Source organism: Sinohyriopsis cumingii, chromosome 11 (genome assembly GCF_028554795.1).
Source record: "Sinohyriopsis cumingii isolate HCF-2022 chromosome 11, ASM2855479v2, whole genome shotgun sequence".
Taxonomy (NCBI): Eukaryota; Metazoa; Mollusca; class Bivalvia; order Unionida; family Unionidae; genus Sinohyriopsis; species Sinohyriopsis cumingii.
This window is the reverse complement of record NC_142971.1, coordinates 3,126,395-3,151,846: the sequence shown is the minus strand read 5'-3', so window position 1 is coordinate 3,151,846 and position 25,452 is coordinate 3,126,395. Positions and strand designations below refer to the sequence as shown.

The window sequence follows — 25,452 nt, the reverse complement described above, 5'->3', positions numbered from 1 at the left end:
AAGTTCAATGACATTTTTTTTATATCTAAGAGTGGAGCAAAAACATGGCTTTGCAATAAAAGACTGCAATAGGACAGCAAAAACGTTTGTTTATGTCTTCAAAATTAGGCAACTGAAATGAAGATGATGTTTAAAATAATTTCTTGGATAATATTCACTTCTAAAATCCTAAGTAAGGAACACAAATAAGGAGAGTTCAAAACCTGATCCATGGACTATATAACAATTTCATCCTGTGACATCACATGGCATGACAATGCCATCAATAGCTGAATTGAGTCTCTTAACAAGAATATAAAAAAAATGATTTTCTTAATAAATGCAATAATTCCACAAATCTTTGAAGAGGTACATGGAAATGGTATACCAGCATTTTTATTATGTCATATTTTAATTTATTTAGTGAACCTTCTTTTATTGATCTGTGCAGTGTCCACAAAATTTTGGAATATCTCTCATATGCATATTGCAAAGTACGCATATTCCTAAATCTAAATCATAACCAAAGAAAATAACAACCAAAAATAGAACATATAATGCAACTCATCAACCATGCACAACCTTGTTGTTCACCAAACCCTTTTCTGTCAATAATCCAATCTTCCCTGCAAGCCAACCAATTACATTTGCTAACAGTGCAGACCCAGAATAACCAACATATAATGCATTAGTGGATCAAGGTCTCTTGGTAGTTACAGTCAAACACTGACAATACAAAAACATGTGGACCTTTGACCATCAAACATTTTAACACTCCTACTTTTGTTCTGTGTATTACTCAGATGACTTGAAAATAGCCAAGCTTAGCTAACCTACCACTAACTTACTTATTCATTGAATATTTTAAATTACAACAGGCCAATTAATAAAAGTATTGTGGGTTTTACAATTGTGTAAATACAGTAGAATGAATATTGGTAGCTGCTATAGCCATTTGCAGTTAATGAGACTAATCATGGATAACTATTTTTAGCTACAAAAAGGTATAGATATTTCGTCTCATCAACAGTAAAACATTATCTGAAACTAGTTCATTTTAATTACTAGTTTATCTAGGCCATACAAAATGCATATCTCTCATGTGTACATATTTTGTACAATATGAATTATGATTTTGTTTTTCAAGGGGTACCCATTTTTGTAGTCTTTGTAGTTGGTACAAACCTGAATTTAAAGAAACAATAACCAATGATCTTTGTGTGGACCTCTTCCACCAGTTCATAAATTTAAGTATGATAAAAACATAATTTTTGCAAACCCAATTATAAACTAAATTAGAGGAACCAACAGTAATTTATCAAAACTTGTAATTATCTAAATGATTTTCAAATTCTCCATGGAGTTCAGATAAACTTAGTTCTGCTGAAAACTTAAAATATACATTAGCAATTTTGTCTGACTTTGGAACGATGTGACTATACACCATGAGAATTTGCACTTTATAAAATGTTTAAGCTTAAAATATTAAAATGTCATCAATCTGCGTTGAATTTTGGACATCCTACCCCCCCAAAAAAACCATTTTATTTTTATGTAACTACATTTTCATGTTGAAAACAAAATTATTTAAAGAAAATTATATTCTAAAAAATGTTTTCAAATGATTTTAAAGAAAATTAAATGCAAATGATTAAGTTTGGCACATTTTACTTTGACAATCAATCGATTATCTGAACAGATCCTATTTCCCAGTGAGATCATAAAAAAAATATTTAAGTGTGTCTGTGACTAAAATAATACCTGATCCACTGTAGATTATAATCATGGTCTACACACAGGTAACACAAAGTTCAGCTTAATTACTTGTTTAGCTTTGCATCTACTTTACCTTGATTTGACAACATTTCAATTAATATTTAGTCACATTCATTGCAATACATACAAAATAAAGTCCCACATGGGCAACATAATAATTGCTTTCTGACCTGAATCCTTAAACACCCACTGACCAAGTAAATGAAATCAAAACCAGGTAAATGGTGAATATGGCAACCCCAGAACTAAGCCAGGAGAAAATAGGACTAAAAGGTTACTAAAAGGTCATAAATATTTCATACATGTCTCTGATTTGAAAACAGTAGCAATGACTGTGCTTAACTGATCTGAGTGTATGGATTTATAATACTGTGGTAATTCTAACTGATTTGAGAGGGTGGATTTATAATACTATTGTAATTTTAACTGATTTCAGTGCATGGATTTATAATACGGTGGTAATTTTAATTGATTTGAGTGCATGGATTTATAATACTGTGGTAATTCTAATTGATTTGAGTGCATGGATTTATAATACTGTGGTAATTCTAATTGATTTGAGTGTATGGATTTATAATACTGTGGTAATTCTAATTGATTTGACTGCATGGATTTATAATACTGTGGTAATTTTAATTGATTTGAGTGTATGGATTTATAATACTGTGGTAATTCTAATTGATTTGACTGCATGGATTTATATTACTGTGGTAGTTCTAATTGATTTGAGTGTATGGATTTATAATACTGTGGTAATTCTAATTGATTTGAGTGCATGGATTTATAATACTGTGGTAATTCTAATTGATTTGAGTGCATGGATTTATAATACTGTGGTAATTCTAATTGATTTGAGTGTATGGATTTAAAATACTGTGGTAATTCTAACTGAATTGAGTGCATGGATTTATAATACTGTGGTAATTCTAATTGATTTTAGTGCATGGATTTATAATACTGTGGTAATTCTAACTGATTTGAGAGGGTGGATTTATAATACTATTGTAATTTTAACTCATTTCAGTGCATGGATTTATAATACGGTGGTAATTTTAATTGATGTGAGTGCATAGATTATAATACTGTGGTAGTTCTAATTGATTTGAGTGCATGGATTTATAATACTGTGGTAATTCTAATTGCACTCAAGAACAGATAGTTGTGATTACTCATTACCAAAACAACTGATGCCAAAAAAATGTGAAAGTCTTTATTATGACAAAACATTTCAGTATGTATTGAAAATTTTAGAACAAATGGCAAAGAAAGTTTTGAAGTTATTATTTGGTTTTGTTTATGTCCTATTCAGATTCTCAAACAAGGCAACTTCAATCTTCTGACAATCACACCTAGCCAAGGGACTATAATTTTGCTATTAATGGTACAATGGGTCTGGCTATGCTGGTGATTGCCATATTAAACCATTCTCACTCCAATGTGGTGAAACAAAAAGCCACAGGCATTTGTGGAGAGGATAATTAAAATGAGTTACCTCCCTTTGCCATCATGCAATAAAATACTTGGATAAACTGACTCCAAAGCATCCATTGGATCATATATAAAGTTATAAATCCCCAAGTACTAAAACTTGGAATGCATATGCACCAGCAATATTACTGGAACACTTGTTCAAAAGCTCCATATGAACTGCCAATATCTGGTAATTTATGTTATGTTTTTTCAGCAAATATGCTGATATTACCAGCTTGGAATTTTAATGTACTATTAATTTTGAAGCTTTTAGAAACGTTAGTCTTACTTTGACCAGATCATTTACACAGGAAAGGGGAGGCAATTCCCTGTAACCTTCACCGAGTGCCAGTGTTATGTCTCAAATCACCTACTACCCAACATACAAAATTATAATAAAGATAAGCCTTTTTAATAAAAGTCTAATTGATTGAAGCTTCCATATTGCCATGTGCATCATCTGCCACCATTACATGGTAGGGACTCAGCACTATTGGTGAGGGGTTGGTGTTCAACTATTAGTGACGGAATATGTATCCCAAACCAGGGAATTTCTCTAGACAAAATCAGATTATACCTCTAGTGCAGCATTCTAAAGATTCCATATTAAAGTCAAGTGACTGATAATGTACAGAAAAAAATTTAAAGCAATGAAATGAATCAACTGAGAAACTTGCTAAGTTGTTTTATTAAGTATAACTGAAATCACTATCAATCTCCATTATCCATGAATGGTTTATGCTTATGTCACACATTCTAAAATGACAAATTGGGCTTACTATAAAAACAACAACTTATATCATTCACAGCATTTGACTCCCAAAAAATGTTTACATAAATTACATAATTTTATGAGTAATTGCAAATGAAACATGAATTATAATTTAATAATACTTCACTTTAACATTACAAATGCATTAAAAAATGCATCACATTACATAATTTTAAATTAATTGAAATATATGCAGAATACCCAGATATAATATATTTCTAAACTTTTAGTATATGGAATCTTGAAATCTAATTGTATCTAGAGTAATCTCCCCTGGAAAACTTTCTTCCCTATGGGTGTGTATTACAAGGGTGTTGTACTCACTGCCATCATCAGAAAGGGCTTTAGGGGCAGGGGTTTTGGGAGGGGCTGGGGTTTTAGACTTGCGACTTGCTCTGGATTCAGACTTCACTTCTATATGTCAAAGGAGAGATTAATGGATGAATAAAAATCTCAAGTTAGTCAAAAGAACATAAAAAGAAACAATTATTCCACAACTCCTGTAATTATAGAAGATAAACTATTACGGAATGAAGAATGTCATGTTTTAGAAGGCATTCTAATGAATATAAAAAATATATATGCTGATTTCTATTAATTCATCAGTCATCATGAAAACATGTAAATACATGTAAGAGACCTTTGGTAAAATGAATTCTGTCAGAATCACATACCCTGTTAGCTTTAAGGCAGACCTGAATTCAATACATTACAATCAGGAAATTAAATATGTTATGCCTTTAACATGCACTGTGAAGATATGATGCACATTCATTGACTGGATCAGGAGATAAGGTGATAAGGTTATTTAATAAGTACTCAAATTTGACCTCTATGGAATCAATGTCACTGGGGAACGGTGCACTATATTCAGATACTCATTATGCAACATTGTTTAAATGATGTGTATATTTCCATTAAGTACAACTATCTCTGACACCTAATTTCATTTTCATTTAAAGTTTCCCTTCAGTTTATGCTTAGTACTGACTTGTGTGTCAAAATCTTGTCAGAATTGTTCCAAAAATGACAATTTATGTCTTTCTTACACATTTTCTTCTTGTGCAAACCTGTATGTAATAATAATCACTGGATATCAAATAAATAATCAATCATCTTTATTTTGATTATATATTTATACACATGAATAAAATCATTTAAAAAGAGTCTATATATTCAATACATATGTGTTCAGGAGTCATTTATATCATGCAAAGCCACCTGACAGGAATCATAGTCTCCAACAGCCCCAATTGGAGCCCACCAATTAGCAGCAGAAGCTTGATCATTGATAACTGTCTGTAAAAAGTGAATTAAATTTTTGGCTGAAATGAACAATAATACAAGAAAATTGTCATTATTCCAAGACTAATTTTCTCTGTCCCCCTGATACTTTGTGATATACTAAACTGGGATACAAAGATGCTATTTATGTACTGAAATTATTGAAGTTTTTCTACTTATTGATCAAAACAAGGAGATTTCTAAATGAGTAAATCATTGAAATATTGTTATCTGCAATTACTGATAAGTAAATGGGTAAAGTCAATAACTGAAATCTTCAACAGTTTATGGGATAATCATGATATCAATATATAAAATTCACATATACAAAAAGATTATGTTTCATATCTACTGAATGATATTAATATTTACATTACATGACATTCAAATATGCATCTTAAGTATACAGAATTTAATATGAAAGTTATACAGCACTATCATACTATAATGTCCTTCATTTAAACACTGTTCATACTAAACAATATGTATTGTCATGGATCCAATATCATTAAGGGTCAGTTAAATTTTGAATATCATGTGTTTCATTATAAGGCAGTCTCATATAAAGTGGAATATTTTGGCTTCCATGAACAGTGTTATAACAAGGGAGTAATTTATATGCCATAAATGGCAGTAATTTTCACTACACAATATTTATAAAATACTTGGATCATAATAATTACAGTATTATTAAATATTGTCAGCTCATTGTGTAAGCAACATGATATTTTAGTAAGTAACCAGTGTCCAGTACTTGATCATATTAGTTTTGCTGACAAGTATTTTTTCCCCGCAACAAAAATGACAAACAATGTGCAGTGTATGCATGATGTGGCAGGGTATGGACTAACCCTTTCATTACTCAACAAGGTGGAAGATTCATTGATATCTTTTTTTCATCTGATCCATGTTCATCTGACTGGCCACATATATAACTAAAATACATAACAATGAGACTATATATAGTGTGCAATTTAGATGTACCCATGTTTTGTCTGAAATTCTCTTCCTTTTATGGAAACACTGGGCTATCATACTGCACATGCACCTTAATGGATACAGTTCATTTGTGAATGGAATATTTTTGTTCCGATTATGTGACTGTATTGGAAAAATATTGGCAACTTCAAAAAGGTGCGGGAATTGACCTGTAGAAAAGTCAGAGATCAAGACCAAATAATGTTTTATCTAATTATCCTGCACTCTCTGAAAATATAAAACTGTGAAAGTTCGTAATTTTTCTATGGAGTCAAATATACACATATGTGGACACTTTAAATTATGTAATAAAATTATACCTAATGAGTACAATAATGATAAATTGTAAAGTAAATAAACAGCATAATATTTAGTCCCACTGAAAAGTCAAAAAAAAGAATATTAAAAAAAGAATATGCATGAGTAATGTGCACTGAGATATAAAAATGTGGAAAGAAAGTTCATGAGGAGAATTTACTCAGGAAAACCATGGTAGCAATGCATTAAGAAAAGTTACATGTCAATTAAGACACTGAAGAACAATGGTTGCAGAAGAAAAAAAAGAGTTATATATGATGTAAATGTTAAGAAATCTTCTCCACATGCTGTGTACACATGCTTCATGCTTTATACTACCAGTTATGGATTTTGTATCATGCCAAAATTTTCATCAGGTAAAATTGTTGTACTGAGATGGAAACTGACAGACATCAAGTAACAATTATCAGAGGAACCGGTACTGCTGTTCTTCACCGTAATTTATATTTTAATATTATAAAATGAATTAAGGCGGCCCAAGTGAGTCAGAGATTATTTCTCTGTACCATTTCTTACTGGCTCAATATTTAATAAGAGATCTGCATTACTTTACAGAATTTAAAGGTCTTTAAAAACCAGATGCTATATGTCAAATTTGGTCAAAATTAGTTTTTAAGAAGCATTTTACAGTTTGTACTAGTTTTAGAAATGAAAGCAATATTTGACATAAATTATAAGAATTTGAAAGGCCTTCATGTCCAAAATGCTCCGTGTCAAATTTGGTAGAAACTGGTCCAACAGTTTGTAAGTTGTATCTATTTTTGTTTTTAAGTAAAGATATTCATTTTGATGGCTAATCAGCATTAATTTTGTAAAAATCTTAAGGACTTTGATGCCCTGTTATCAGGATTCTCCTTTGCAAACCGGGGTGATTATGATCACACAATTTTGAGTAAACAGTTGATGACTGTATGATGCATGACACCCAATACACAACAAAGGGCCATACCATGGGCTTTATAAGCACAGTGGGCTGAAATCAACTAAGAATTATATTAATAAGAAGTTCACAATGTTCATATTACTGTTAGTTTCAAGAAGAAAAAGTGACTTTTTTAGCTGCTGCATGCGTTTTAAATAGAAACAAAGAGGTAAACATGCGAATGGTAAATTATATTTGTAAGTTTAATACAAGGGGAATAGAAACAATAACCCAAAAAACTGGTCATACAGTGATCCCTCTTTATAATGCTCTTAAAAGGACACAAAAATGTTACCTACATTACAAATTAGGCAGCCTTATACCGTGGGATGTTCCAACAAGCCTGGGTATTGATTGTGATTTAATACACAGAAACTAGAGAATGTAATGATGTGTAATCATGTTTTAATTGGTTCTCTTGAGTCCAGAGCTAATTTAAAGTGAAATAAACTAAGTAGTACAGAAAAAATTCTGACCAATTTAATGGGACCCATGTTATATTAGATTTGGCAGTGTAATCAAGGGCTTTACACTGAGGGACCGCTGTATTTCATGAGAATGATTGCATTCTAACCCTATAAACTAAAACTAAAGATTACAGAAATGTAGAAATGGAGACTAGGAATTGAATATTCAAATAAGGAAATTAATGTACACCCTACCATGTGGCATTTCTGATGTTTCCCTAGGGAATAATGAATTTGACTGCAGTGATGCTATATGGTGTAGAAACAGAAGGAAAATAAATGAGTGATCATTTGTTGGGAAATAAAATGCATGCACATATCAATGGTGTCTTGAAACAAAAATAAGTGTAACAGCTTCAACATAATTATTCCAACAAACTGCAAGAAAGAACTGTATCACCAGTCTGAAGAATATAAATTTGAGGTTATATGTTTTCTAAGCTGGAAATCTCGCCAAAGTTAAAACTAGCTAGAACTTTTTTACTTAAACAACAATGAAGAAAAATATCCGACTTGCCTATTATTTTATATTGTATCAATGACAAACATGAACTTTAATCATATGTTTCAGAACTGGCCAGTTCAAATTTATTATTTAATATACTGGTAAACTCATCCCAATGGTGTGGATTTTGTGATATAAATCATCTGAAACAATATTATGGGGTTCTTTTGAAGTTCCATTGTTATTTTTAACCATATGTTTCTGTTTTGTTTAAACTAAATCAATGCACTAGTCATTAAAATGTGTGAACTTTTTGGATATATAAAAAATTCTTTTACAATTCTGTCAAAATGTACAGGTGTATCATCATCCTGAAATATGTAATTATTGTCTGGAAAGTGTCTAGATAACACTGGCAATAAATTCAGCTCTACATTGATGTATTTGTACATTGATGTCTTTTGTTTGACTGAATGGTTCCCTCAACGTTTGTGAGGGTCCAATAACATTATTTATAAGACAACTGCATACCATCATAATAAGATTTCTTTTTGGACCATGACAAACACACTCTAGATGCCATTGTTACATCACCAAATGGACATCTAGTTATCATTCCCACTAAGCATTTTTTTCTGAGCATTATAGAGATCTTTCTAGATCTGCACAACTCTGAGTAAGTGTCAAACATGCAATGATTCACTAGTTATCAAATAAAATCTTGGCATTTGTGATAGTACATGACAGATGTATTTCAACATTTTGCCTTGAAAATAGAATTCCACTTCTGTATTGCTACTAACTTTACCAGTCCAAAAAATGAAATAATCATATTTTGCTTTTTCATGATAACATGTTTGGAGTCCATCCCAACATCAAAGAGACTTTACTGCTGATCACAAACAAGTCAATACATTTTAACAAGGATGACTTCAACTGTTTCATGCTAATGTTTCTTCAACATGTTTCTCTAATTTACTGCTAAACTTCCAATAAACTGTGTTGTTCACCTTAATGTACTTTACCTATGCAAATGAAGCAAATAGGTTCTCCCACAGCAAAACTAAAAGACAAGCAATACAAATTACCCTAGCTATGGTCAATCCATTAATAAGTGGAACAGTAGTTTCTTATTTCTAGCAGCATTTAATCTCTTTATACCGGCTATTGCTTATTGGCATGGTCTCTCTCTAATATTTTTATTTAAAATATTCATTTATTGTGCTTTGTAAACCAAGTCATGCTCATTAATAACTAATCTTATAAATTTACAACTGTCACATTTTGTCACATCTTTCTTTTTTCCATTGTCATTTACGTTTTGAACAACCCTGCACTTAAAACTACCTAAATGTCATGCAAAGTAGTTTTTGGAATGTCCAACATTTTACATACTTCTTCAAAGAAGAGTTTTGATTGTACAAATGATTTCTATTGTATCCACAGTAAAGTACTTTATATTTTTTACCTATCTTGTTTCATTGCATTGTAACTTTCATATGCAAACAAAAAGTACCATATATACTCACTTTTAAGTTGGATCCAACTTCATAGACCAAGGTCTGCAGTTGCATATTGTGCCAGTTAATATGAATCTTTGCAGTTTGTTAGAGGTAATCAGCCAAATAAACAACATGGATCCTGATCAATGAATTATGCAACAGCAGATCAGGGTTTAAATTATTTGCTGAAGGACACATCTTACAAGCAAGTATAGACAGTATCAACAAAACTGTCACATGATAGTTTGCATTCCACAGATTCTAAAAATATATAGGTGTAAAGATAACATTTTGCCTGCGGTAAAACAACCTTGGTCAATTTACTTGCAAGTTAAAAACACTTTATTTGACATTGATGTTACTGTGTGAATAAAATATATACTCACTTATAAGTCATGTCCAATTGGAAATAAAACAAACCCTGGTCAGCTGCCACATAATGTGCTAACAGATCAGAGTCTTTGGCCTTTTTTTGTTTGACTCTCTGCTCCTAATAACTTACAGAGACCCTAAACTACTGCCACATTATGTGACAGTAGATCTGGGTCTGTGCAGTTTGCAGTTCAACTTGATTTATAAGCAAGTATGCGTTGTAATTCTGTCGAAGCTTAGTACACTGTATATTATTTTTATTGTAATTTGCATGCATCTAAAAATAGTTATCGTCGTTTTATGAATGACATAATTATGAACAGACTGTTCATTAGAATTCTATTCATAAAACAGATGAAAATGGACTGGAAATGATACCAAGTGAAATCGATTTATTTCCTTCCTAATATGGATAAATGTGTGGCAAGTGAATGATCATTTTTCTTCTTTTCTTCAACAATAATTATGTATGAAAAATGAATACATGATTTTATTTTTTCAAACAGAAAGTTTATAATGTTATTATTGTGTATTGTTAAGCAAGTATCCATAATTCACAAAAGACAAATTTTATGTTACAAACATCTGACTGCTACATCCTGAGGATCGTTAATATCCATGTGCTACAGAGCCGCAATATTTTATGGATTATGCTCAAATGCCAGTCTCATCCTTGACACATCCAACACAATTTGACACAGAAAGGATTTAGGATCCAATAAAGAATGATTATACATAGTATATGGCTTTCAAAATTGCAAGCAAAGAGTTGTAACACAAAATCTCAATGTTGATAATGATAATGATGGCAAAGCATACACTGCCACATGGAAATTATGCCTGTGTCTTGTTTCCTCTAAGTGCAAGTAAAACAACAACAACAACAACAAACGTGTAAGGAATGGAAATCTGGCATACACAATATGGAATATATTGCAAAGTACTATGTTAACAGAGCGAAAATTACTGTAATACTCACTGAAATCATCTGGCATGTCTTCCAACTCTTTCTCTGGCAAACCCATAACCTGTCTTATGATGGATGACTGGAACACAATGTTATCCACTGCTTCAAGTAGTAGCTGGTAGCTAGAAGTTGTAATGACATTAAGTAAAATATAACAAAATATTCAGTAGGTAAATTTATATGTGCCATTTTAATTATAAAGGTAGTAAGGAATATTTTATTTTATTGTCAAAAATGATGTTCAGTGCTTGGAAATCTGATTAAACATTAAGAAATTCACAACTTTTAATAAGCAGTCATGTATTTTTGTTACGTTTTCTATTAAAAAAATGTCTCAGAACACTGTAAATAACAATATTCTATGATAATTCAAGTGATGAAAATGCCAGTAATATCTACTGGTGGCAGCTCTTTCTGAAATTATTGCCAATTAAATAAGTTTTGTCAACTAAATTTAGTATTTTAATTCTATCTTTTAATTTGGTCTCAGTGTAATAATAAATGCATGTATTCAAATGTAAAAAGTGTCAATTGACCATCATAGATATGTCTGTGAGCCAATGGTCATGATACTGGGTCACATCAACTCACTTAAACTGACCATCATAGATATGTCTGTGAGCCAATGGTCATGATAGTGTGTCATGTCAACTCACTTCCACTGACCAGTTGAAAATCTGCTATAATTATGTTCATGTAGCATAACTAAAACATCTAACATTAATCAGTGGTTTATCCTACTAATTCACAGGGTTGGTGGTTCTTTCCAAGGGGTTTCCCCTGGTTCTTCCTCCACCATTAATACTGGCCACCATGTATAGCCTATCATGTGTTAAAAAAGGCATTAAACCCTACAACAACAACAACAACAACAACCAATTCACAAATGTAATATGCAGTAGCAAGAGAAGTAAAGAAAAAGAGTACTTGGTGCATAAAAACCATTGTTTTACAGATGTGGTTCATTATGGAAAAGTAGGTTCCATTGTTTGTAGTGAACATAAAATTTCTGAATTGGCACCCAGAGCTTTTCCCAAGGATGGGCAGAAATTTCACTATTAAATGAAATTGCAGCATGAATGTTGTATGCATTAAAAAAAATCAAGCTTAATTGTTGTTTCATCAATTAAATGTCCCTAGTTGTTGAAAAAAGGAAATTTTGTTTCATTGTGAATCAACGATAACACTAGGCGAAAATCAGTAACATAATACACAATATTCTTGCAGGTACATGTGATGATTTGAAATCTTGTTGTCACCTATGAATCAAGAATATCAGAGATGTTTTCAACACTCTTTAGCTGAAAGAAGATATTGTCTTATCTTGAATTCCTGTGGATTCCTTTCATTTAATAGAACATTAGTTGCTTAGAGGGACTAATTTCTTCATGTGTGTGTGTGTGTGTGTGTGTGTGTATTTGTGTGTGTGTGTATTTGTGTGTGTGTGTGCATGCATGCCTGCATGCACATATGCGTGCATGCATGTATATGTACACGTGCATATTTTTTCTGACTCACCCAGCTTGATACAGCTGTTTCTGCAGAGGTTTATTTGTTAGGAAGCTCATTCTGGCAATTGCTGAGTTCATTTGGTGTAAAAAGTTCTCTTTCCTTTCATCATCTTCACCGAGATGTAATACCTCCTGTAAAACACATCATACACATCTGGCTAGAATAAGACTGAAACTGCGATATACAAGTTTGTAAGTAATGTTTTACCCATTCTAAAATTTTGCCACAAGAAATTTTTCATAGTATCTTGCCTACAGAATATTCTATGGTGTATTTGTTACAGCATTTCCCCAATCATAAACCCAGCTTTGTAAAGTTTCTGAAAATTTGGGCTAAGGTTTTAATCAGACAAGGACTTGTACAAACTTTGTAAAAGTGGGGTATGTGCTTTTTGCAGGAGACTTACATAATATAACTTTAACAACTTTAAAACTTAAGAAACTACATGAATTGTGAGAAATTTGGATAAAAAATGAAATTAGCCTATTTATTGATGAAATACACTGAATCTCTAGTCATTTTATAAATTATGAAATTACCCTATTTATTGTTGGAATACACTGAATCTGTAGTCATTTGATAAAATATGAAATTAGCCTATTTACTGGTGGAATACACTGAATCTCTAGTCATTTTATAAATTACCCTATTTATTGGTGGAATACATAGAATTTCTAAAACAATGATACATAAGAGATTTCTTTCCTAGAGGATATGCAAGACATTTTAATTACTAACAGAACTGATTTCTAAGTGTAATTATAACCAATTTTACTGTAATTAGCTGAGGCTGAGTGGCTTGGTGGTTGACAATGCTGCAGCATGATTTCAGGGTACTAGACACATGGCTAAAAGGATCCGACACAAGATTTCAAGGTTTTAAACACAATATCAGAGAGTTTTATACATGATTAGAAGGTCCAGGCATGTGATTGGATGGTTTCAGGCACATGATCAGAAGTTTCCAAACACATGATAATGCAATTCAAGGCACTTGATCAGAAGGTACCAGACACATGATTGGAATGTCATAGACCCATGATTGAAAGGTTCCAGATACATGATTGGAATGGCATAGACCCATGATTGAAAGGTTCCAGACACGTGATTGGAATGTCATAGACCCATGATTTAAAGGTTCCAGACACATGATTGGAATGGCATAGACCCATGATTGAAAGGTTCCAGATACATGATTGGAATGGCATAGACCCATGATTGAAAGGTTCCAGACACGTGATTGGAATGTCATAGACCCATGATTAAAAGGTTCCAGACATATGATTGGAATGTCATAGACCCATGATTGAAAGGTTCCAGACACATGATTGGAATGGCATAGACCCATGATTGAAAGGTTCCAGACACATGATTGGAATGTCATAGACCCATGATTGAAAGGTTCCAGACACATGATTGGAATGTCATAAACCCATGGTTGAAAGGTTCCAGACACATGATTGGAATGTCATAGACCTATGATTTAAAGGTTCCAGATACATGAGCAGAAGGTTGCAGATGTATGATATGCAAGTTAATTGCACATTGTTGGAAAGTCATAGATTTTAATCCTTCTGTAGTGTTTGTTGTATGCTCCATATATTTAGTTGGTAATGGGTACCAGAATTTGCTGAGGAATTAAACTGGAACAGACTGACAGCCTCTCCACAAATGTTATAACATACTCCCAGTTATGCCAATGACACTAGAATATGGTCAAACCATTTCAGTCACTATTTCTTTGATATGACTCAAACCTTATTATCAACTGCAGAACTAATTTGTGACTAGAATGTTGACTTAAGAAATAGTGTCTTAAAATGATTTATCCAATTCCAAAGAAAACCTGTTTCAACATTGTGAATTTGAAACTATCCCCATGATCCAGTTAAAAGAAATAGGTAAAAATTGCAACATCTAAAGCATGTTGTTTTTTTAAAAAATATACCTCTTTTGAAGTAATTATTTTGATTCTAACATGAAAAATAACATTCAGCTTGTGTACCCAAAGGTACTGACTTAGTACCATAGCATCTCAATTGACCACTGACTGTGCACTGTGATGATGTCATACTATCATCATTAAGTCATACTGAGTTTTCCTGTTAGTAACACTGGTCTCAAAAAGAGGTAACACTTGTGTGAGGTAAGTAGCTATTTTTTCATGCACTGTAAAGTGAGATGAGAAAGGTTTATATGAAACTAATTAACTTAGGGTTTGACTTACCTCCTTCAAATCATCTACACTGAGGTCCCAGTATCTGTCCACCTGGTCCTCTGGTGGATACAGCTCTTTGTACAACTGCTTCAGTTCCTGAACTGCATCATGCAGATAGTGAAGCTGTTACATAAAATGAAATGATACCACTTGTTATGTATATTTAATTTGCCTTTTTTGTTACATTTATTCATTCATTATATGATATGGGTTATGTAAAATTGTATTTTATAGCTGACTTTCTATAAAATTCAAGTTCATTTTCTACCTGACCAGCACCATTGACTTTGGCTTTGTAAACAACATGTTTATCTCAATCAGTCCAGAACATTGGAAATTCCCCATGATGTATATCACATTCTATATTATAACTTTAGTAACAGACCCTATCTAATTATAGCTTGGATTGTTCCGGACATGAACTTTTGTCCCACATCCTGGCTTTACTTTTGTGTCTTAGGTTTGTAAAAATATAATCTTGTTGATCTACAAATTGTTTATTCATGCTATAAGATCTTCAGGCAGAAATAGTTGCTGTGTTCACTGTTTGATTTGGGCTGAAATTATTTAATTCAAATTATTCTTCCCTGGAAATACAGTGCAATATAAAGCCTCATACATATTCAGGATGAATCCATTAATTCCATCAAAAGTTACCAAGTGGAAACAAAATGAAAAATGAGATGAAAAAGACAGGACAAGATGGACAAACACAGGTAACAATATATTCATCTCTTGATAGATCTGGCAAGAGTATAAAAATAACAAAAGATTGTGCATTAAAATGAGTAAAATGGATAAAATTTATCCTGAGACTTGGTTAAACATATCATTTCTGGAACAAAATCAATATGTAATATCTTGGTGAATAATTCTTCTAATAAGAGAATGGCATCAAACCTTACATGCAAACAAGTGGTTTTCATAATAGAAATAAAATATTATTGTCAGAATCATCTCAATACTGGTAGTACTAATGATATTCATGATATCAATGTAAATTTCAACACAGAAGTAATTATTACAGAAACCCTAAACATTGATATACACCATCTAATATTCAGAATTGATTTAACATAGCATTTGTCAGTGCTAGGTCAATTTGGGTAGAAACTAAAGGAATATGTAACAATAATTTCTCATTTTGTACGTTTGCAAATTTAAAAGTTAGTGATTTTGAATGAAAGAAAGGGTTTACAATTTTTTATTTTATTTTAGCAACTGCAGATATAGGGAAGTTTTATTTAGCAGGGAAAAAGAGAAGTTGTCTTTTTAATGTCCCCTTAATTATATCTTATGACACAACAATCAAAGGAAAACAGGTCAATATAAATTACAATCTAAGGAGGCCAGATTTCAATGGCTTTTTCTGTACAATTTGGCATGGGAAGAATCATGAAGAACAAATTATGCAACTGGATGAAGTGCCAATATGTTCCATTTGAGAAAAAGAAAGGTGTTTAATGAAACTGACCTGTTGGTTTGGATTAGAAACAAGTACAATTGTAAGCTTGAATAGTTACTGCATACTCACAAATGCCACATGAGGTCCATGGCATGAAGAGACCTTCATAGTGTCCATGGCAACTCTTTATTCACTATGACTGTGACAGTGATAAAAGAATTTTACTTAAAGATAATGTAGCCTATTAATCTAATTATAACTGACTTTCTATACTAGTTCCAAAGATTAGGTGACACCTGGAAGTAAGCATTTACTCTGGATACTATCTACAGTTGTTGTGTAGTCCCTTTTACCATGTAGGTTGAGAATGGAGAATAAAAAAACATTCATATTGGACAATATGAGGAATGTTTCATCTTGTTTTCCTCAAAATGTAACAACATGGATTATAAAATTGTCCATGTCTGTTTTAACTGATGAGAATTTTTTTTTTATGTTCTTAGTCTGATGCTGTTAAGCTGCTAAACTTTCACCATCACTAAAATAAACTGCTATACAGCATAACTTACAATGAAGGAGAAAAATAAGAAACCAAATCAAACCAGGCCTTCAACAATTCATCCATTTTTAAAGCTTACACAAAAGATGCATAATTTGTAAAGTCCATGAGTTAAATCATACCCTAGGATTGTTTCTTTGGAATATTTCCTCCTCTGTGATGTAGGAATCTATTGGTGTTGGTGGCCTGTTCTGAATCTGTAGTCCATCAATAATTTCATTCAACAGCTGTCGCACAACCTGCTCTGCTTGTTTTCTCTGCAGGTCAGCCTGATTTAAAAAATTAAAAGTTACTTTAATAATAAAATAAATGGAGCCTTGCCTGTATAGAGCAAAGAGATGTAACTTTCTTGTATACAGCTAAATATTATTACCACAAAATTTAAGCATAAGAATCTCTTAATTTTCACACCACCACCACCATTGAAAAGAGTGATATCAATGTAATTCCATCTTCTAGAAAAGGCAGGACCACAATTTTGCATGAATTACTTCTGTAAATGAACTTGTTATAGCTCTGGTACAGCAAAACACTAATTGTACTGAGACAATTGTAGGGTATAATACCGGATTGGATCAATATATAAAACCAAATATCCTTACCCATGACAATTCTACTAGTCTACCAAACTTGAAGTTGGATCAAAGTTACAAAATAATTGTTTACCTTTATAAACCATCCCATCCCCATAAAATGTTTGATCTTTACTTAGTACCATGAGAATAATTGCACAAAATGATGTGAAATGCAAGCATTATTGTGTTGTGCATGACACAGGTTCAGCACAGTGCACATAATAATGCTTACCTGATATTGTGTGCATGCATGAATGACCCTCCATATATGCTGCACAAGTTAGAGCAATATACAACAACTAGCATCTAAAAGCCAGAAATTATATATATATATTTAACCAGACACAGAAGAGAACATAGAAGCAGGGGACATGCCCTGTAGAGACATTCCTACTGGCAGGCGCATAAAGACAAGGCTGTTTGCATCAATCTATGCATCTTTTAATTAATATTTGTAACATTGCCTTCGTCACAACAAATACAACTGTGAGTTCAATCACAAAGTTCCTTTAATTTTTATTAAAAGCTTGCAGAACAAACAAATTACTGTCCAGCTATTAGTAAATGAGTTTATCTGTGTATAACAATGTACTGTAGAAGTAAAATATGATTTCAAAGAGAAGTATCAAGCATTCTAAAATGAAATCATAAGATCTAGATGGTTTCATGTGACTGCTTTCAACTAATTAAGTTAATTACATGCCTATTAGAACAAATACAGTCCCTGATCATGAATAAACAAACCTCCAGTTCAAGTCTCTTTCGTCTGTATTTGTCTTCTTGCAGAGCAATGCCCCTAAGGGTCACAAGAAGCGAGGCCCCACCACACACTGTGGGTCGTGTTTCAAACTGCCACTGTTCATGGAACACCCCAGCATTGGGTGATTTGAAGACAAATGGGAACCTCATGGTTTCCCCAGGAAGAATAACACCTTCAAAAAAATCATTACTGATAAATACATCCTGACTCAAAATGCAAGTGACAAAAGATTAAAAGATTTATCATCTGCATGAACACATGCTTTATCAACACTATAATCATTTGGAGGATTGTCTTCAGGTCAACATACAAATTAAAAATGAAAGCTACGATACAGATTTACATCAACATGTTAGTGTATGACAAACCATGATGTCAACTGTTATTTGACTATCTTAAAATTATACTAACTGGTTATTTATTAAACACTGGACAAATACCATGAATGAATAACAACATTATGACTTCCCTAATTTAGTCAGCAAGATATTCTTGTATACATGTACTCTGTGCTTATCTACTAAACCAAAAAATTGTTTTATAAATTTTTTAAATAATAAAATCAAAATATACTTATAATGAAAGCAATATAGTCTAAGCTTATTTTAATATCTGCAATAAATTCTACTTTGATCAACAAATGTATTCATGTCATTGAGGTTCGTTATAAGCATGTTTTATGTAACTCACATAAAACAATACAAAATATCTTTGATTAACTCACCACTGCTGTTGTTGAAATAAAACCTTTGTACATGGGAAAACACCAAATCAAATGGATTCTCTTTAGCCTTTTTCTGAAATTAGTACAGTTATTAATGTTGCATATATTGTGTAAACTGAGATTTTAAAAATATCCCACTGAATTAAGAAGTAATGAACTTGAAACGTTTTTGTTAAAAATTACATTGTTTCTTTAAAACATCATGAATCTATCAACTCATGTTTTTATTAACAATAGTCATATAAAATAACAACTGATCCATTAACAACTCTTCCAAAACTTACTTATAAGTTCAAAACAGGAATTATTTTTAGAAAGAAGTAATTAGAACATCTTTACACTTTCTAAAATGGTTCACAATTTTACACCAAAGCAGAAACATGACAAATATATTTTTATGGACAAAGGGTTGGATCATTCATGGGGTTATCCAACGCTGTAACTCAACTGCAAATTCATGAATCATAGTAAATTTTAGCATAACGGGGTCTAAAGTAAGATGATGTAGGTCATAGCAAATTTATTATCGAAGAGGAATTTCAACAATACTTCATAATATCTGATAATTTACAAAAAGTGACACTGATAGAAGCTAAGATTAAATGATTGAGTTATATAATGACATTCACAGGACTGTGTAATGTATGCCATAACAAGCAGTGTTTCATGACAAGCAACTGAATTATCAGTGGAGTTGACTATATCCTGAAATTGTGCTAAATATTACAATGAATTTCTTAAAAATTCTTTTAAAATAGATATCATATACTGGAAAAGAATGGGAGTCATGTATCTAGCATATGATGAAAGGAATCTACGCAAAAATAAAAGTAAATAGAGTAAAACCTGTCTTGAAAGACCATGACGTTTTTGGCAGAAGGGGTTGTCTTTGAAGACAGGTACTACTAACTGTACCAAAGGGTGAACAACAAATACAAATCTCACCTCTACAAAGTTTTAACAGTCTCCATCTGTCATTGTAAACATTAATTGTAATGCCAATCATTAATTATAATGCCAAAAATGGATTCAGACTAATGTGGTCTTGATGAAAAATTATTGGCTCCTTTCTGAACTTAAGATTTTTTCAGGCAATTCTTTACTTTACATTTTCTACTTTTCCTCTTTTTATATGCAAAAAGTTAAGTTTTAGTTGGCACTATATAGCCAGTACTATGCTGTCACAACATTAAACCACCCATCCGTCCATATATACAGTGACAAGGCATAAATGACATAAAATAATAAAAAAGAAGTGAGCTAATAAATATATTATAACAAATATTCTGTGAACAGAATATGACAGATTTTAATTTCACTGGTAAATGTAACACTGGGATGACTAAAACTGATCAGTAAATGTTCAAAATTACGTAGAGAACCAAGGAAGCAAAGCAAGACAGTGAGTAAAATGACACTTCCACATTAAACACATTTAGAAAATACTCACCTTCCAGTCATAATAAATGGCTGTAGTTCCATCATTTACAATTGCCAGATAACTGGTCACTCTGTCTCCAGAATATGACTCAAAGGTCACTCTAGCCTCGACCCCAATTTTGTCTAGGAAACTAAAACTATCCCCAGTCCAGCGGGCTGGCTGGCCTGCAAACTGGATGGAGGGGCCAAAAATAGGAGTCTGGTAGACATCAGGGTGGTCTCTCAGTGGATCCCTGCATGGTAAAGATCACAAGTAACCTTTTGACTGGTTTGATCAGACAAGCATTGAGAAAGTACTGGTGTCTCATAGCTTGCCAAAACATAAGCAAAAGAACACAATACCAAACAATAAATGCACACTCCATCTGCAATAAGGAGTATGAAATTTTGTGATTACTGCAATTGTTTTTTGCATTTTATTAGCTACTTACATGACACAATATACTGTGTTGTATCAGTTTATGCATGTTGACTATCACACATACTAAGACTGTCATTGTGAAAATTTTAACTGGAACAAATAATAGATAAAAGTCTTTCTCATAGTTCACTGATGACAATTACTGAATGGAATTGAAAACACCATTACTAATAAAATTCAAGTACATTGCATGTAACTCATTTTAATTTACGGAACAAAGCATAACTATTGAAATTCATGTACATTTGCATGTAACTCATTTTAATTTGCAGAACAAAGCATAACTATGAAATTCATGTACATTCGCATGTAACTCATTTTAATTTGCAGAACAAAGCATAACTATGAAATTCATGTACATTCACATGTAACTCATATTTATTTACAGAACAAAGCATAACTATTGAAATTCATGTACATTCGCATGTAACTCATATTTATTTACAGAACAAAAATGTTAAAATTACTCTGATTAAATGGATATGTTGGTATATAAATAGTGTTTAAAAAGGGTCGATTTAATTGTTGATAAGAAGCCCTTTAAAGTTATATACCTTTTTATAAATTGAGCCTGGAGAAAGTTACAGCAGACGTTTAACCCTATCTTCACTATGCTCAATACAGTACATTTACATGTATCACTACAATATTTATGTTCTAACTAAAGAAGCTCTGTTTTAAACCTGCTGTCTTAGCTCTGAACATAATATTTTCATGATCTGAACTCATTTTAGTATCAAGTTTGCATCTTGAGCCTGTGTAAATAACTAAGCTGTCTTCCTGTGTGACATGTTCTGGACCGACAACAAGAATACAAATAGGCAGAAGTAACTGATAATTGATGGATGCTAGACTTTTGGGCAAATATGTGTTTCTGAGTTTATTTAAGTAAAAAAAACACAAAGATATTCTCAAGGAGTGAATCTGCATCAGTTGGCCCAGGGCAAGTAATTAGCCTAGTTTCCCCAGCACAGATAATTTGTATGGGCTAAAATGAGAGCATGAGTAGTTTTAATTAGCCCTGTCCATGTCTTGTTAGTGCCCTAACATCAACTTTCCAAGTCCACAAATGAATACCTAAAAAAAATGAAAATCTTGCAATATACAATAATTTAAAGCTGATTAAAGATGATCTACTTATTTTTGCAAGATACATACAACTCAAATTTCAAGATGGCCGTAACAGTACATATTTGGTTTGGGTTGGTGTCTTATGGTATGACAACACAAATAGGTTATTTAATGCCCAAGGCAACTGAAGTAAAGTACCTTGCCCAAAGAAACACCACTGTAGTCAACCTGGACTGATTCTATCATAGAATGTGAGCCAATACCCTTTTAGCGAGAAGTCTGGCACACTTACCACTGTGGCTCCTGCCTCTATTAGTCACTTCCTGTGACATGTAGGAGGGTAGGTTGGGTCTATTCTACATCCCAAGCCCACAGGGGAAAAAGCAGTACATGTACATGAAGGATTTAGTGAATCACAAATATGCCAAGATTTCAAGCAGACATTATTGACATTAAGGTCAACATATACATTATCTTTTTCATATGGCCATGAAGTCACTATTAATGTATGCATTTGATAGATTTCATGGTTTCTATGAACAACAAGTATAAGACCCAATAAATATTGATTCATCTGAACAAACTATATAACCATTCCCCCATAAATTTAAGAATAAAAAATGTCATTCAAAAAAAAAATTAAAACTGAGACCCACAAAAACAAATGAATTAATGATTAATTATAAATTTAAAGACTTTCTGGGTATAGCTCAAGAATCTTGATAGTAAGTGCTGTTGTTTGTTAACATATTTTATTTTACAAAATTCAGTATTAACTTTTTATCTATCCTGACATGTTAACTCTGTACTTTACCAATTTAGTCTCCCATGTAGAACAGTTAAGTGGTGCAATTAACCTTGTACATGTACCGGCAGTCATTAGTATAGATGTTTATCCCACATGACAACTTTATACCATTGATATACAGGACCAGCACAACAAGGAATTTAGACCTGAATACAACTGAAATTTGATCTTTTCTAACAATTTTGAAAGGCTGCATTGATGACTGTTTCATTCTGTGGGAACTGGCAATGAATTTCATGGAATTACATATGGGATAATGGTAATAAGATAACAGAACGAAAATCACTCCTTGAACAGTTTCCATGAGCTTTTTAATTCTGTATCTTGCATAATATTTATACCAGTTTATTGATAATTTAAAATGACTTGGCCAAATGTCAGCTTAGTTTAAGGAATCCGAAACAAACAAGCAGTCAAATTCTTTCAAGTAGCAACCTCTATGAGTCAGTCAAATACTGTCTGTGAGTTTCAGCGTTACATGCACTGATTAAGCTCTCACTGCCCTCGGTGATCCCTCTACCTGTATGCAGTAGTGGATTACCCCACCTATTAGGCTTTGGGGATAATGACTTAAATTCAACTGCCCTACTTAGTCAAGTTAGATACACGAGTTATCTCCCATTTACCATGAACAGATGGAAATAAAATCCAAATGTTGAAAGCAAGAATGAAAACTTCTGGCCCTATACTTTGGCATGATTTTTACCCAATCATCACTCACTAAATTATCAACAAATTACAGAATTTCTCGACAGTTAAGACGCTATTCTGAAACACATGCAGGAACAAATTAATGCCTAAGAAAGCTAGTAAGAGAAAACTTACATGTTTTCATTCTTTATTTCATGGTAACTAACACTTAACATCAAACTATAAATTAAGAACTATTTTACAGAAATGCTTGTAACTATGTATTCTAAAACACTTGAATGTTACAGTAATATTGTTCCCACGGATTCAAAAATTTTAAATTCTTCAGCAAACTACTTACAGATTGTCAGCATGATTCAACTCCTCCTCAAAAAGTCCATCATCAACCATGCTGGTTGGCTGAGGAGACTCTGCCAGCTTTTCCTGTTTCATGTATGGATCATTGGTGCCAATTACTTCAAGCCCCTCAAAGTCCTGGTAGAAAAAGGATGTCTACAATGTACTAATTATCTGCCCTAATTGGGAGACATAAACTTTCTCGACATACATTTTATTAAACAACAGCCAGCTAACCCATCTGTCACTAACTGTCAGTCATTGCATATTCACAACATAATATGGCAGTATTAATTTTCTTTTTATTTGTTTAAATTACTCTTTTGTGTATACAATCAGTTCATCCAAATGGACAGAAGCCAGACAAACTCTAATTCAGACAATTTCCTAATATTCCTTTTTTGTGCTATTTTTTTAAAGCAGAGAACATAATGACCATGTCCATAAACTTAATTAATTACCAATAATTATATCTGAAAAACTTTGAAGAACAAACAATGACAGATCCATGAAACTAAAGTGCTGCAAAAATGTCTGACATCTGACAACAACAAAATTTAATAGTGGCAAGAAATGGAGGTATACATCACAACATGGTAATGGTTTGTGTCTATATTACACAAAATTTTATGTATTTCTATTTCAATAAAATTAATTTTATAACAAAAACTCTCATGAATTCTTAAAGATTCATTATTAACAGATTACACTATATTTTCATACCAATTCTATTTCCATTTATAAAATATATTCCTAGCTAGTTACAAATTGTTCCAACATAAGGTCATGCGTTACATGTGCCATTGTAAAGTAGGTGCTACTGACCACTCTGTGAGGGTCAAGCTCATCTATGTATTTCTGTAGCTGTTTCTGTCTCTGCTCCAGGAATCGTGACTTGTGCCAGGGATAGTGCATGGCTCTGGTTTGACCAGGGATCCATGTCATACCTGTATGCAGGGTAAACTATGGACAATCAGCAAATATGAAAGAATACAATAAATTTGTATGTATCCACAACAGGTATGCTTATTTAGTATGTGGAGTTTTGGCAGAACAAGTCCTGTATATTGATACACATACGATCTGAAGTTCAAAAACTAGTTTTCATTCTGTATTAGAATATGCCACACACTGCCAGCAGCTGATGTCATATAATTTTAAGTAAATTATTGTATATACATCAAATATATATTAAAAGATGCTTACTTACTAATTTCTTTTGTATTAAATGAACACAAATCACACAAATTAATATAATTTTATTTTAAGTATCTGATGAACAGTATTAAAAACTATTGCAACTTGTGTACAAATAGTTTAAGTAACTGTATTTGAAAAGATCCAACAAATTAGAATCTCTAAAATTAAACATGAATAAAAAAATAATTATATAAATACATGTAATTCTATTACTATGTCATTAAATTGGATATTGCAGTTGTCAAAATAAACTCAAAGTTTTTCAATTAGCTGCATCAACCAAACTTAAGTAATTAACAGATGACAAAGACAGAATCAAGTACCTTTCTCATTCCTGATCATCTTAGAGAGACCAACATGTTCAATTGGTGGTGGGTAGCCTTTTTCTGTCTGAGTCAATGTCATACTGAAATGTCAAAAACGAAAGAACACTTCAATGTCAAACGTTTTACAACATATATCAAATAGATGTATCTCAAGGGAACGTCAAGATATTTACAGTTCTCATCTTTCATAAAAA

At 32.2% G+C, this 25,452-nt stretch overlaps 1 protein-coding gene across 6 annotated transcripts in view; it reads right to left on the bottom strand.

Moving 5' to 3' along the window:
- LOC149787533 (MYCBP-associated protein-like) overlaps nucleotides 1-25,452 on the bottom strand; it is a 108,961-nt gene that overhangs the window by 9,757 nt on the left and 73,752 nt on the right. For 3 of the 6 annotated variants that reach the window (XM_089973662.1, XM_089973667.1, XM_089973665.1), the window contains 12 exons: nucleotides 25,256-25,338; nucleotides 24,558-24,679; nucleotides 23,737-23,870; nucleotides 20,456-20,678; nucleotides 19,006-19,078; nucleotides 18,266-18,453; nucleotides 17,069-17,215; nucleotides 14,992-15,105; nucleotides 12,771-12,895; nucleotides 11,265-11,374; nucleotides 8,162-8,215; nucleotides 4,322-4,411 (listed from right to left, as the gene is read on the bottom strand). In XM_089973662.1, coding sequence (XP_089829788.1) covers nucleotides 4,322-4,411; nucleotides 8,162-8,215; nucleotides 11,265-11,374; nucleotides 12,771-12,895; nucleotides 14,992-15,105; nucleotides 17,069-17,215; nucleotides 18,266-18,453; nucleotides 19,006-19,078; nucleotides 20,456-20,678; nucleotides 23,737-23,870; nucleotides 24,558-24,679; nucleotides 25,256-25,338 — 1,463 coding nt within the window. The remainder of the gene's footprint in view (nucleotides 1-4,321; nucleotides 4,412-8,161; nucleotides 8,216-11,264; nucleotides 11,375-12,770; nucleotides 12,896-14,991; nucleotides 15,106-17,068; nucleotides 17,216-18,265; nucleotides 18,454-19,005; nucleotides 19,079-20,455; nucleotides 20,679-23,736; nucleotides 23,871-24,557; nucleotides 24,680-25,255; nucleotides 25,339-25,452) is intronic. The other 3 variants (XM_089973666.1, XM_089973663.1, XM_089973668.1) reach the window with 3 other exon arrangements.